Source organism: Ochotona princeps, chromosome 13 (genome assembly GCF_030435755.1).
Source record: "Ochotona princeps isolate mOchPri1 chromosome 13, mOchPri1.hap1, whole genome shotgun sequence".
Lineage (NCBI taxonomy): Eukaryota > Metazoa > Chordata > Mammalia > Lagomorpha > Ochotonidae > Ochotona > Ochotona princeps.
This window is the reverse complement of record NC_080844.1, coordinates 42,857,138-42,871,669: the sequence shown is the minus strand read 5'-3', so window position 1 is coordinate 42,871,669 and position 14,532 is coordinate 42,857,138. Positions and strand designations below refer to the sequence as shown.

The 14,532-nt window shown below is 42.8% G+C and overlaps 1 protein-coding gene across 3 annotated transcripts in view; it reads left to right on the top strand.

Moving 5' to 3' along the window:
- PIK3AP1 (phosphoinositide-3-kinase adaptor protein 1) overlaps positions 1–9,922 on the top strand; it is a 190,138-nt gene extending 180,216 nt beyond the window's left edge. For all 3 annotated transcript variants that reach the window (XM_058671639.1, XM_058671638.1, XM_058671637.1), the window contains exon 17: positions 8,009–9,922. In XM_058671639.1, the coding sequence (XP_058527622.1) occupies positions 8,009–8,066 (58 nt within the window). In that variant the 3' untranslated portion in view covers positions 8,067–9,922. The remainder of the gene's footprint in view (positions 1–8,008) is intronic.
- Positions 9,923–14,532: the final 4,610 nt, after the last annotated feature.

Genomic DNA, 14,532 nt, shown 5'->3' with positions numbered 1-14,532 from the left:
CACCTAAGTGTCCCTAAGTATCCCAAACAACCCATGCAAAATGGGCTCTCTGCCTGAAATGGAGGCATCATTCTGTCCTTTCTCCAAACCCTCAGTCCAGAGTCATGCTGGGTTTCCTGACTCCCCCACAGCTTCCATATCCAGTGTGTCTCCTGGCTCTGTCCATCCGGCAGCTCTTTCAGCTGTCAGATCCACCCCCTTCTTCCCATCTGCTAGTGTCCGAGTTCATCCTTGGAGACCCAGTCAGTTCCTCCTCCACACTGCAACCCAAGTGCACTCTCTGGAATAGAAACAGCTGATGATGTCAGTTTCTGGCACAGATGCCTTTCAGATGTAATCCTGTGGATTCTAGTGTGCTTGGAGCCTAACTAGCCTCAAGTTTTCTCTCCTCCCTCCCACACTTCCAGTCCATCCCCTGTACACACCTCTTAAGGATTCATGGTAAGTTGAGCCAGGAAGCTGAGCTGGCAAGCTACCTTGTCTTTGCCTAATCCATCTCTCTTGCCTGAGATATTGTCTTTCTACTCCCTTCCAGTCTCTGCGTAGAAAGTCCCTGTGCATCCTTTAGGACTCAGTCCAAACATCACCTCCTCTGGGAGCCCTTCTCCATTATCTGCAGAGTGAATCTTCTTTTGGTCCCCCTCAAATTATAATATGTCCCTTTGTTTATGTAGCTGTCGCCTCAATTGGGTGGAAGCTTCACTACATTAGCAACTACGTTTTATTAGTTTTCTACTATTCTCAGTGCTTGACACATGACTGGCACAAATGAGGAAGCTAATAAATGTGTAGTAATTGTGTAGATAAATGCTGGATGAGTGGAGAGATTGGTACTGCTTTGGGTAGCCTATCAAACTTCTTAAATGATTAGCCATCGAGTCTTTCCCCATGGAGCAGGTGGATTTCAGGATGTGGAGGGAGACTTCACATCTCTGAATTTGCCTGCGTTTTTTAACAGAAACATCAAAGAAATGGGAGGCAAATGGCGCTGAGAGTAGGAGCAAATTCTCCATATCTTTGCAGGACATTGTCCCCTCTCCTTAGTCCCTGTGAGGTGCTGAGAGTGCCATACTCTGCAGAAGTAAGGTCCTACCATGGCTGAGAAGAAGACAGATTCTTGTTAAACCATTGCCTCTGTATTTTCAGTGTGTTTTCCTGTTCACTAGTAGTCTGTATACACCTCTTGAAGGCACAGCCTGGGTAGTGCCCCATCAGAGCCTACATCTGGAGGCTTCCTGCAACACCAAGAGCTCATTCTTTACTTGCTGAAGAGTCTTTGGAGCTCCCGAGAGAGACTGGCATGGCCGTAGCATGCAGCCCTGAAGACCAAGGCTGTCTGCCAATGGGGAAGTTAAAAATTATTTTAAACAATGGACATAGCTACACAAACACCTGCAAGATAAACATCAGCCCTGCATTGAAAGAATGCTAACCAACACCAGATATGCTGGATCTTGAACCACCCTTCTCATCAGCAAGGCCTCACGTTTTCCTCCAACCCTCATGGGAAGGAGAAAGCAGCCAGAGCCCAGGTATCCCTGGACAGTGGGGTCTGCAGCTTCCCAAAGTCTTGGAGAGGCTGCCTGTTCCCAGACCACCAGTCACTCCTGATTTAATACCTTTGCCTCCCTGGCTTGTGTCACATACTTCATCCCAAACTCACATCCCAGAGATGGGCCTGCCCATCTTTTGCTGTGGTTGTTGATCAGAATGAAACAGAGATGGAGGGGCCAGTACAATAGCTAATTGGCTAATCTTCCACAGGTCAGTACCGGCATCCCATATAGGTGCCCATCCGTGTATTGGCTGCACCACTTCTCATCCACCTCCCTGCTTGTGGCTTGGGAAAGCAATGGATGATGGCCCACATCCTTGGGACCCTGCACCTGCAATAGGGAACCTGGAAGAAGCTCCTAGCTCTTGGCTTCACACTGACTCAGCTCCAGTCATTATACCCATTAGAAGAGTGAACCAGTGGATAAATCTTTCTGTCTCTCCTTCTCTCTGTAAATCTGTCCCTTTCCAATAAAAACAAATAAATATTTTAAAAAGAAAGAAGAAAGTAAAAAACTGAATGTCTGTAGGTTCCTCCTCCCCACCCTCCTACATACAGGATTGGGCAGCAGAGTTCAAAGAAAGGACCAGGAGGGAATCAGGATTGTCTTTATGGTGGAAGTTGCAATGTGCGACTCATGGACCTTTAATACTTGCAGCTTTTCTTCTTCAGTGGCTATTTCAAGCCAGAGGCTATGCTGCCTACCTTCCAGTTGTCTGTAAGCCCCAGGCTGGGCATCACAGCCTTCACCTGGCAGGTGAGAAAGCAGTTTCTGAGCAGTTGAATCTACACACACACAGAGGTGCCCATAAATGTGTCTTCTGTATGTCGTCATAAATTCTCAACTCCCTCGTGCAGACACTTGGAATGGTTTACAGGCACACCCTATTGGCTGTCTTCACCACTGAGAGAACCCTCAGGAACGCTGTGTGCCAGTTGGGCTTGCTGTTATAGACCACAGGCAGGGGTGAATGCAGCATGGAGAGATGTTTGAGAGAAAGGAGAAAGTGGGGGCGAGAGGGGACAGCTAAATGAACTCAGGTGCTACATGCTGTAACACTGTAGTTCACAGGGCAGGCCAAGGAGATGGGGCACTGTGTGTGTGTGTCTTTACCATGCAAAGCTCTGTGGCTCAGTAACAATCACGCAAAACCACCAACTTCTGGGGACCAGAGCAGGATTTCCTGGGGAGGCCTGTGGTTACTTTTTTCTGCTTTTGCCTGTCTTTCTTGTTCCTGAGACAGCCTCTCTTTCCCAAATACTGCTGTCATTTCCTTGACCTACACAAAACTGGCTTTCAAGAGACATTTAGTAAATGTTTGCTCATTGATTCATTCAGTCCTCGGGTGTGCAACTGCAGAGTAGCCCTGTTTAGTTATAGCACTGACAAAGTGCTCTTTCATCACTTACTGACTTGTTTCCAAGGGAGCTAAATGTTGGTTTCACAGTACATATGTGGAAATGCCATCTGTAACCATTAAACCTGTCTGTAAATGGGTCACCCGAAGTGTCACTTGAGATTATGCAAAAGCCATCCAGAATAACATGGAGGGAACTTCTAAGAAAGCAGACACAGAGCTGGGATAGCACAGTGATCACCTGAGGAAGTAGTAGCAAGAAGCACACTTTGGGCATGCTCAGTTCCTCCCTCTGCAGACCTCTCTCCTGCAGTGCGTCTGCTGCTTGGATGCCTATTAGAATTCTTGGTGTTTTAAAATCTAAGGCAAAGTGATAGGAGGAAAGAAGGAAAGAAAGGGAGGAAAGGAAGGGGGAAAGGAGAGAAATAGAGAATCTTCCATCTTCTGCTTCACTCCCCACATAACTGCAACAACCATGAGCCAGAAACTCCATCTGAGCCGCCCTTGTGGGTGGAAGTGAACCAAGTACTTCAGTGTAGGATACCCACATTGCAAGTGGTGGCTTAACTCACTGAGCTACAGCACCAGCCGCTACAGTCTGGGTTTTATTATTATTTAGGTTTGGCAAAGGCAACAGATCAGGAAACAACTACCATCAGAAAGATTGTTAAACTCACAATTCCCACAAGGAGGGGGTAAGCCACACCACTGATGGAGGAGGGCACACAGAGAAGGAGGGGAATATGTGGACAAATCCTTTATTTTGGTTTCCAACAAACATTAGAGACAGGGTAAGCAGATTTAGGATTGGCTAGTTTGAATACTGTCAGTGGGCCTTGGAGTGCAGGGTTGTCTGGCGCCTGGTGATAAGAGCAGGTGTCGAGTGACCCTGAGGAGATACTGTGGTTTGGATCTGGGTTGATTGCTTTGTATATAAAAGGCATAGTTGGACTTAACCAGCAGGCAACTTGTTTGCTTTTTATAGGAATAAGCCCACCTTGAGTTGATGGGCAGGCCTTCCAGAATCTCATGGTCCCAAAGTGACAGGCATCAGAAAATGAAAGGCCTGGTTAGAGAATCAGGATGGCAGAATAGAAGGACACATTTAAACAGATGGAGAATCTTTATCCAGGGTGAAGCAGAGAAGGCACATTCCAGGAAATAGCAGAGGGCAGGCCAATGTCAGAAGGGCACCTGGAGACTGACAGACATAGGAAAGCAGCAGAGACAACAGTGTGTATTGCAATGACCAGAATACCCAGTGGCACTCAGCAAGCAGTGATCTGAGCTCTCCCAGTGGCCAAAGCTCCACCAGTAACCAGGTGGGAAGGGGAATTCATGAGGCACTCAGCAGGTGAACCCAGGTAAAGAACTGCCCATCCTGCTGATTTGTTTGATTCAGTTGATTTGACTAGGAACAGAGAACTCATTTCTGGTTCAGTGCATTGTACTGACATGGTATCCTTCAGGTTTCACCCAAATAGGTCCACGTAGCCCCCAGACCTAATGGCCAACAGATCTAGAACTCCACAGTGGTACATCAGGTACCATTTTGTACAGTATGGCAAAGGCTGTGAGACTGGAGGGACAAGAGTGAACTGCATGTGCTGACCTGGCAGCAAACTCAATTCCAGCTCAATGCATTGCAGTGATACCACAGTGAAAATAATACCAACTTTGGCATCCTACAGGACAAAATAGGTGTGGGTAGCTCTCAGACCTAACAGCCAGCAGGTACTGGCAAGATCAGTACCACCAACAACCTAGTTATTTAGGACACCTGGTATCTCCCTAATCCTGGGATCTGCTCAAATTGGAAGTGGGAGAAAGGTTGAACAGATAACACTGCAGCCACAGCACAGGATCACAGGAGATAGAGAGCAGTGAGCCAGGAGCTAAGGCTATGGAGACTGTGGTGAAAGTCTAACATAAGAGCCCAGACCTGAAACTCGCTGGAGGGAGTGGCACAAGTGACTGCAAATAAAGAGCCATGTACCAACCACAATAAGTAAAATCAAACTGCAGATCTGTGGATGACACAGTTTGGAAACCTGCCCCAAGGAGAAGATCTTATAACTAAAGTACAATGACCAAGAGCAAAAGAGAAGACAAATATTACTGAAGACTCCCCTGCAAAGGAGCAATAACCCTTGCCAACCTCAGAATTAACTGAGGAATACATTGAGGAAATGAGGGGTACAGAATTCAGAAAACTCATTATAAAGCTTCTTATCAACAAGAAGCACATACAGGAGTTCAAGGAATTTAAGCAATATGTCACCTAAGAAATAGAAACACTGAAACAAAATCAAGCCGAATTATTGGAAATGAAGGACGTATTAAAGCAAATTAAAAATTTGGTGGAAAGTGTCAATAATACAATGAAGGAAGCAGAAAAAAGAATCTCAGAATTGGGAGATAGTTCTTGTCACAATGGGGAAACAATCAAAAAGCTGGAAGCAGAGTTGGGTCAAGCTAAAAAAAAAAGTATTCAAGAATTAAGGGACACTGTTAAAGGTCAAATGTAAGAGTTATGAAGTTCCAGAAGGCGCAGAAAGAGAAGCTAGGTTTCAAAATATATTTAATGAAACAATAAATGAAAAGTTCCCTAGTCTGGAGAAAGAATTAGGAAACAACATCCAGGAGGGCACAGAACTCCCAGCAGGATTGACCAAAAGCAGTCTTCACCATGACATATGATAATTGATTTGTCTTCAATTGAACATGATGAAAAGATCCTTAAATGTACACATGAAAAAAATTAATTGACCTGTACAGGAATGCCATCAGATTCACAGCTGACCTCTCACAGGAAACTTTACAGGCCAGAAGAATATGGAGCGACATCGTCCAGATTCTAAAAGGAAACAAATTGTCAGTCCAGAATAATGTACACAGCAAAGCTTTCCGTTGTCTGAAAATAAAATAAAATTCTTCCACAGTAAAGAAAAGCAAAGAATATGTCTATTTCAGACCTGCCCTACAAATGATACTTAAAGATGTTCTCCTGACAGAGAAAAGCAATGGCACCCACCATGGCAAATGTGAAGAACATCCCAGTAAAGTAACAACAGAAGACTAAATCAAACAATGAACAACCTAAAATGACATTCAAATTACCATCTATTCATATTAACCCTGAATGTAAACCGCGATAAGTAGACTAGATTAAAAAAACAAAACCAATTCAGGTCCCATTTGTTGTCTACAGGAGACACATCTCAGCAACAAAGATTAGTGGAAACTATATCTTATGGATTTTTAAAATACCTAAATTAATTTTTATTGCAAAGTCAGAGGAAGAGGGAGAGAGAGAAGATACTCTGTCTGATGATTTACTCCCCAAGTGACCGCAACAGCCGGAGCTGAGTTGATTGAAAGCCAGGAGCCAGGAACCTCCTCCAAGGCTCCCACTCGGATGCAGGATCCCAAGGCTTTGGTCCATCCTCAACTGCTTTCCCAGACCACAAGCTGGGAAATGGGGCTGCCAGGATTAGAACCGTGCCCACATGGGATCCTGGCGTGTGCAAGACTAGGACTTTAACTGCTAGGCCACCACACCAGGCCCGGGTTTTTGTTTTTATCTTTATTTCTTCAAAATAGTTTTTTCTTCTCATATTAAATTCTTCACTGACTCATAGGTCATACAGTAGCATCATTTTCTTCAAGAAGATTCTTGATTTTTTTTTCATTTCTTTAGCAACACATTAGTCATTCAGTAACACGATTTAACTTCATGGTGTTGTAAATTTATATTTTTCTTCCTGTTGTTGATTTTGTTTTGTGGCTTTTCATTTAAGGGGATGTATAGTAACTGTGTAATGGAGACTATCCCATCCAGATGAGAGGATACAATGCAGTATGCATCTCTACATCCAGATCAAAGATGGACTTTCATTGAAACTATTCAATATATCTTGACAATAGGATGCTGGACTCTTTGCCATTGTCTATGCCTACCATGATGGACTTATGACTGGTTATTAAGAACTACACTATTGTAATAATATAGGGAAAATCAGTGTGGGAGGGGAGAGGGTAACAGAAATCCCAGAGCCTATGGAACTGTATCATAAAATAATAATTTAAGATGGAAAAAAGGAAATGTCCTGAATAGAATAAAAACTAAAAGGCCTGGCTAGTTAATATGCCTGGTTTGGGAAAGGACAGTATTGAAATATGTTGTTCACACCCTGCCCTCTAGAGATTATGATGGATTGGGTCTGGGATAGAGGCTGGAACTTGTTTACTTTTTACTTATTATTTTTATTTTTAAGATGTATATATCTACTGAAAGAGAGAGAGAGAGAGAGAGGGAGAGAGGAGAGAGATAACACTTCATCTGCTATTGCTCCCAAATGAATGCAATAGCCAGGTCTGGTCAGACCAAAGCCAGGAACCTAGAATTTCAGATGATTCAACCACATGGATGGAAGGACCACAAGCGCTGGGGCTGTCCTCTGCAGTTCCCACAGGCACATTAGCGGGAACCTGGATAGAAAGCACAGAAGCTAGGGCTTGAGCTGGTGTTCTGATATAGGATGCCAGTATCACAAGTGGTAGCTTAACTTACTGTGCAACAACACTGGCCCCTATTTTTTATTCTTAAAGGTCCCATAGAGATTTGGTCTAGATGTTAAGATATCCAACTCCCCTATCAGACTACCTGAGTTTTATCTCTGACTCCAGCTTCCTGCTAGTGCAGACCCTAGCAAACTACAGTGGTAACTCAAGGAACTGGGTTCTTGTCACTTACTTTGGAGACCTGGGTTGAGTGCTGGGTTCCTGTCTTCAGGCTGGGCCTCTGCTTCAGACATTGGAGATATTTGGGGAATTAATCAGTGGATGGGAGAGCTTTCTCTGGATCACTGTTTCTGTTTCTTAAATCAACGAACAAAAGCTCCACTGGTGATTCTCACAGTGCAACTGAAATTTTGAGCTGCAGCTAGCATGTGTGTCATTCAGATGTGTGTCTGGTCACAGTGACTGAGGAGCGTATCCTTTGCACAGTATTGCCAAGTTGACAATAAACTCTGAATGCCTAAATTGTTTAATCAAATGATTTTTAAAAGAGTTACTTTCTCTTCCATTTCAGACCTCCAGCCAGGGAAACCTTCCATCCTCCCCCACCTGTTCCACCCAGAGGTCGCTGATTCCATCTGCTAAAACCTGCTCACTTCAGGACCTTCAGATTCCCAACCTGTTGATGATTGTCTTCACATTGCATCTTATGGCAATGATCCTGATCTTACTACCCATTATCATTGCGCATGTTTGCAGCCCTGCTGGTTTGGGCTGTGCTCGAAGAAGCATGGAGAAGTGAAAAACTAAGGACTTCATTCACCATTGTCAAGTATATTTGACCCAGATAGTTGTTAACCACAAAGATAAAAATCTAATTGGGATACCTCTAATTTGGCATATCAAGCCTAAAGTGAAATCAGAAATGTCCTTTACAAATGATTTTACTGAAATGCACTTATATTAGTTTTTCTGTATTTGCTATTCTACCCTAATTTCTAGAAATGTGTATGGTAAGACCCATAGTTTCAAATAAGAAAAATCTAAGTTTTAAATAATTCTTCAGCTTTTTCTATATATTCAGGAGGATGTTTATGTGCTAGCACTGGTTATATACAACAAACTGGAAAAAAATGAGGGATTGATTCCAAGTTGTCTGACATAGAAGGCCACTGAGGTTCCACAGAAGTCTGGATCCAAGAGTAACCCATTGGTTAGAGGAAGAGGTGGGTCTAGAGTCTGTACCTGCAGATTCTAAATCATCACACTTCCTCTCTTACAGAGTCCCCAGATATGTAAATTCACCAGTGATTGTTGGCCTTTCAGAAACTTCCTTTATCCATATCTCCCAAGCATAGTTCTGCTTTTAGACTGGGCATTTACACTTTAATATGCTTTCAAAAAACAGTTATATTGCCAAGAAATATCTAAAAATGGTTGGGAACCAGAATTTGGGCTGCCAGGAACCCCAATTATTGCTCTAGCCTTTAAAGGTCATAGTTCTGGCCTTCGAGAGAGAGGAGCATCCTTACCTTTTGCTTTTCTAGAGGGTCTGAAGGAAGAACTTAAAATAGAAAGTTACTTACTTCGTTATGCACACGCATCTTTGCCACCATGTTCAGTCAGTCTGTGCAGAGAACATGAAGTCTTAAATATGCCATTCATTCTAAACCCCAGTTGCAGAAACCTGTCCTCGGAGCATGAGTCCTTGATGATGCCCAGGTAGTGAAGTTAGTATCAGAGCCTTTTAAAATTTTTAGAAAGCTGCTGTTTCCCATGAAATTATTCTCCATTCCACACAGATTATTGATGACCCATCTAAGGGCATTTTTATTGGGTCCTTGTCCAGTAATTGAATGCTCTTTCTTAATCTCATTCCTCAGTTCAGATCAATGACTTTTACGAAGTTAACAACTTCTGAAATCTTAAATTTCGTTTTATCTTATTTGGTTTCGACATAAAAGGCACACCTGTCATGTCCTTCATGAGGGCTGGTTCCTAGTAGCTATGATTCAGTTACGGCAGTGGTCCCTCTGCTCTGCTTGTCACTTATTTCACAGCAATTGGGAAATGTAAGATAAATGGAGAACAAAAAAAATTACAATGTTGCTCCAAGTCATTGCTCCTGCTGATGTTTGGTTCTGATTAAATTTTTTACATTCAATATTTCTAAACTCTCTTTTGGGTCCAAATTTAGGTGGGGTTGTTTTTGTACATTTTCTAATGAGCAAGCATTTAGATCTTTAACATGGCAGGAGCTACAATCAGGTAACAATGTTAGCATACTTATCTGAGTTTCACTGTGCAATATTTAAATGTTTTACTGCATTTTATTGTTACATGAAAATAAGTGGAAAAAGCAAAATTAAAAGTTTTTAAGAGAAGTCTGGGTTCCATGAGTATGACACACCTGAGACAGGAGTGGGAATTACCAGGAATGCTAAGTAGCAAGTGTTGAGTGCTCAGTAGATGGGCATTGGACATCCAAGCTGGTTGATTGTGTGTAAAAGAGGAAAATGAAATAATTTGGATTAAACATAAGAACTATATTATTACAGGGCCCGGCGGCGTGGCCTAGCGGCTAAAGTCCTTGCCTTGAAAGCCCCGGGATCCCATATGGGCGCCGGTTCTAATCCCGGCAGCTCCACTTCCCATCCAGCTCCCTGCTTGTGGCCTGGGAAGGCAGTCGAAGACGGCCCAAAGCTTTGGGACCCTGCACCCGCGTGGGAGACCCGGAAGAGGTTCCTGGTTCCCGGCTTCAGATCGGTGCAGCACCAGCTGTTGCAGCTCACTTGGGGAGTGAATCAGTGGATGGAAGATCTTCCTCTCTGTCTCTCCTCCTCTATGTGTATCTGACTTTGTAATAAAATAAATAAATCTTTTTTTTTTAAAAAAGAACTATATTATTATCAAAGAATGTGTCTTAATGATGAGGTAAATTTTTCAATTCTCTAGAAACAGAGATATATTCAATTCCAACATAAATGTATTTCAGTCCCACAGGTTCAACACATTTGTACAAATTTTTTAGTAACAAAACGATGAATTTTCAATACATTGAGGATCAGAAACTAAATTGTAAGGAGGTATCAAAAGTAACTAATAAAAAGTTTTCTGAATGATTCTTTGGGAGGCAGCTCTGCTGCCACCATTCCTTTCCAAGGTTTTACCAGCTGGATCAACACAGCATACAGTTACTGCTCATTTTCACTTCCATTGCCTTTGTCCGTACCTGTAGAAGATAAATTGACTTCCAGTCCCTAGGCCAGCACATTTCCTTCACTATATATTAAAATCCAGGAGCAGATAGCCTAACTATAAATGCAACAAAGTATGAAGACTGAGAGACTGCATAACAGGTTGATGTTGCAACACAATAATGTAACCTGACATGTTTAATGATGTGAATAATCCCTGATGCTGTGCCATCATTATAAGTGTTAGCATCTAGAGACCATCAGTGAATATGTTCAAGCCCAACTAAGTCTCCTCCCTTTTTTCTTTTCTTTCTTTTCTTTCCTTTCCTTCCCTTTCCTTTTCTTTTTCTTTTTCTTTCTTTCTTGCTTGCTTGCTTGCTTTGCTTTGCTTTGCTTTGCTTTGTTATTAACAAGGAGAGCCTCTTATAAATCCTGTACTTTCTTAATAGCTGGGTTTGTTAGATTCCCTCTCCCATGGGCCCTGGAAGTAAGTTGTTTTTTCTTCTCCTCCTTTAAACAACAGTGTGTGACTTTGTGGCTGGTTGGTGCAGGACCAATCCTCAATCACAAGTACCTACATTAAATATTTCCTTTGGTTAATTATGTTCTGTTCACTTCTAACCAAGTAATTAAGAATGTGAACTGACCCTCCTCGTCCATTCCTGCTGGACAGTTACTAAATTCACCAGACTGGTGAGAAGATGAGCTGCTGGTTGAAAGGTGTGCTCTGAATTCTGAGACACAACTTGCAATTTTTTTTTTCATATGAACTGTGAAACACAGGCTCCTAGGCTAGTCTGCCAAATCCCATTAGTCCCACAATGTAGTATAAAATGTCCGATCTATGTGATAGGAGTTAGCAAGGGGTAGGGAGCAGAATATTTGTTTCAAAATCAGGAAGCCTGGTTTTCATTTTGAACTACTCCTGCTTGATGGGTTCATGCAGCTTGACTGCCTGGACCTGTGTTTCATCTCTGAAGTGGAGAGTTATGCATTTGATTATACTCTAGGCCCTTGGTAACACTCCAGACCCCTTCAACATTGCACAGCTAAGTCCAAGGCAAAGAGTATGGAATGTCTCACTCTGTGGATACAGAGGCACAGCCTTACTGGAGTCACCACCAGCTGGCAAGGACACACACACTATCACAGGGCAGTGGCTGTTACTTGCCCTGTATCAATGTAACAGATCAGTTTGGCCAGGGATGGGGGTGTTGCGGTGGGGTTGTTGCGGCGGAGGGGTGAAGAGAGACAGTGAAATAGAATGGCACAAAGAAATGAATCCATCTTGGTTGCTTTTCCATTTTCTTTGATGGCTTCCTAAAGAAAGAAACTTCACTGGTCTTTGGAATATTTCATCTGAAACAGAAGTGGCAGATATCAATGAAACTGCTTCTTCCCCACTGGCCATCCAAGTCTGGAAAGGAGAAACAGAATTTGAAAGAAAAAGTAGCTGATGGAAATCAAGAGATGTTATCATCCACACCCCAAGGCTTCTGATGATCACATCTATCCAGAATGAGAATAGGAAGTTGAAACTATAATTTTCCAGGTTGCTTGGTGGTCATAAGCTCCTCAACCAAAATAGAATCTCATCAGGAGCACTATAAAAGCCGGTAGAGCTCTGGAGGAAAGTTGGAGATCTCCTTTCAATGGTATTTTCCTCCATTGGGTGTCTGGGGATGAGGTCATCATTGCAGGTGAAGAAACTGATGAAGTCAGAGCTATCACATTTTATACTTTTCAGTTCATGGAGCAGCCCTAATTTTGATGGTGCCTCAGAGCCTTGTTTTATTGCTTTCACTGTTTTTCTTTTTCTCCTAACAAACTACTTTACCTCCCATCTCCTCCTTCCATACCTGTTGATATCAGACTCATCATTTACCAGCATCCTTCCCTGGTACCCACCAGATTTCTTAACCTGTAGAAGATGTCCAATAAATAGTTGCTGAATTAATGGCCCTACATGTTCTTCAATAAACTTTCCCAAATAGTTCCAAAAGTAGGCTTCCTCTGTTCTTACTGCTTATTGCTCTGACTGCTGAGCAGTTGATCATATTTTGTTGAGTTTTTTTGTACAATGTCATGCCTGTTCTGTCTCGTGTGTATATGTGCTTTAAGGTCTACAAAATACTTTGTACTTTTTTTTCTGGTGTCCTCTCTACCCAAAGCACTTGCTAAGACAAAGTTCCCCACAATGGTCAGTCAATGCATACTCCCTCAAACCTGGGGAGGCTGGTGAGGGATGTTTAAGCAATGAGCTACTCATCCTTCTTAACGCAGCACTTACACTGCCTGTTCAATTGCCCATCATCTTTGCATTCAGAAGCAGTGATTATTCATTCATAGAATATTGACTGAGCTTCCCCGGTGAGTGCATCACTGTGCTAGGTGTTCTGGAAGACACACAGAGATGCCAAAGATGCTTCTTCTGATTTCTCTGGCCATTTTTGGTATATGATTTATTCACCAATTAATCATGGACTGCTTTGTGATGTTTCCTACACTATTTAGAAAGCAGTCTTTACATTCTGTGATGCTCTTTGGCTTTTCACTTGTTAATGTTTTCATTCATTCATTCAGCAAATTGTTATTGAATGGCTATGGTGTGACAAGCATTATCCTGGAAGCTGGGCCAAATACAAAGACAAATGGCATTATTTGCCATCAAAGAGGCTGCCATGTAGCACAGAGATTAAATGGGAATAGATTAGTGTATCACACATGGCATCTCAAATGTTACTGGAATCCCAGAGAAGGAATGTTAACCTTTTCTTCTTAAGTATTTATTGATTTGAAAGTTAGAATCAGAGAGAGAGAGAGAGAGAGAGAGAGAGAGAGAGAGAGAGATCATCATTTGTTGGTTCACTCCCCAGGACAGGTCCAGGCCAGAGCCAGGAGCCAGGAGCTTCATCCAGGTCTCTCTCCAATGGGGTAGGCAGGAACACTTAAGCCATCTTCTGTTGCTTTCCCAGGCTATTAGAAAGGAGTTGGGAAGTGCAGCAGCCAGGATACAAACCAACACCCATATGGGATGTTGGCACCACAGCCAGCAGCTTACCTGCTATGCCATAGCACTAGCCCCTGGGATGCTCAACTGCAGAGTAGATAATTCAGCTGAGCCTGGACAGGGGTTTCTGAGGGACAGAGTGAAACAGTATTCTAGATTAAAGGGAGTATGAAGAACAAAGTCACAGAGGGGAAAAAAGATACCATATTTAGAAGCTTCGTGGGTAAAGGCCAAACATAGAGATTAGTCAGAGGTAAAGTTGGGAAGAGGAATTATGGCTTGATGGTGAAAGTGTATGATAACAGGCTAAGTGGTTTGGACTTTAACCTGTAGGCAGGAACTTCACCTCCACCACTGTCCCTGCCCTGTAACACATGTTCACTGTAAAAAAAATAAATAAATAAAAATTCAAACACTCAAGCACAAAAGAAGAGCAAGCCACTTGTAATGATTTGAATCACAATCATTCACATTTTCTATGGGCTGATTATCTTTTTTTTAAGGATTTATTTGAAAGGCAGATTTATTGAGAATGAATTCCCATTCACTGGTTCACTCTCCAGTGCTAGGCCAGGCTGGAGACAGGAGCTTCTGTTTGGTCTCTGGGCCATTACCTGCTGCTTTTCAGGCCATTAGCAAGGAGCTGTACTTCAAGCAGAGCAGCCCGGATGTGAGCCTGCGCTCCTATGGGCTACCAGCATTGCAGGTGGCAGCTTTACCCACCGTGCCACAACGCTGCACTGCCAGGGGTGTTTTAAGCAAAAGTGTACAGTCTGGTTTCTTTACAAAGATCACTCTGGCACATGTTGGGAATGATTAACAGGGAGGGAAGAAGACTGATGGCAGGGATTCTGATGGGGAAGACTGTTACAACACACGGTGAAGTAAAGA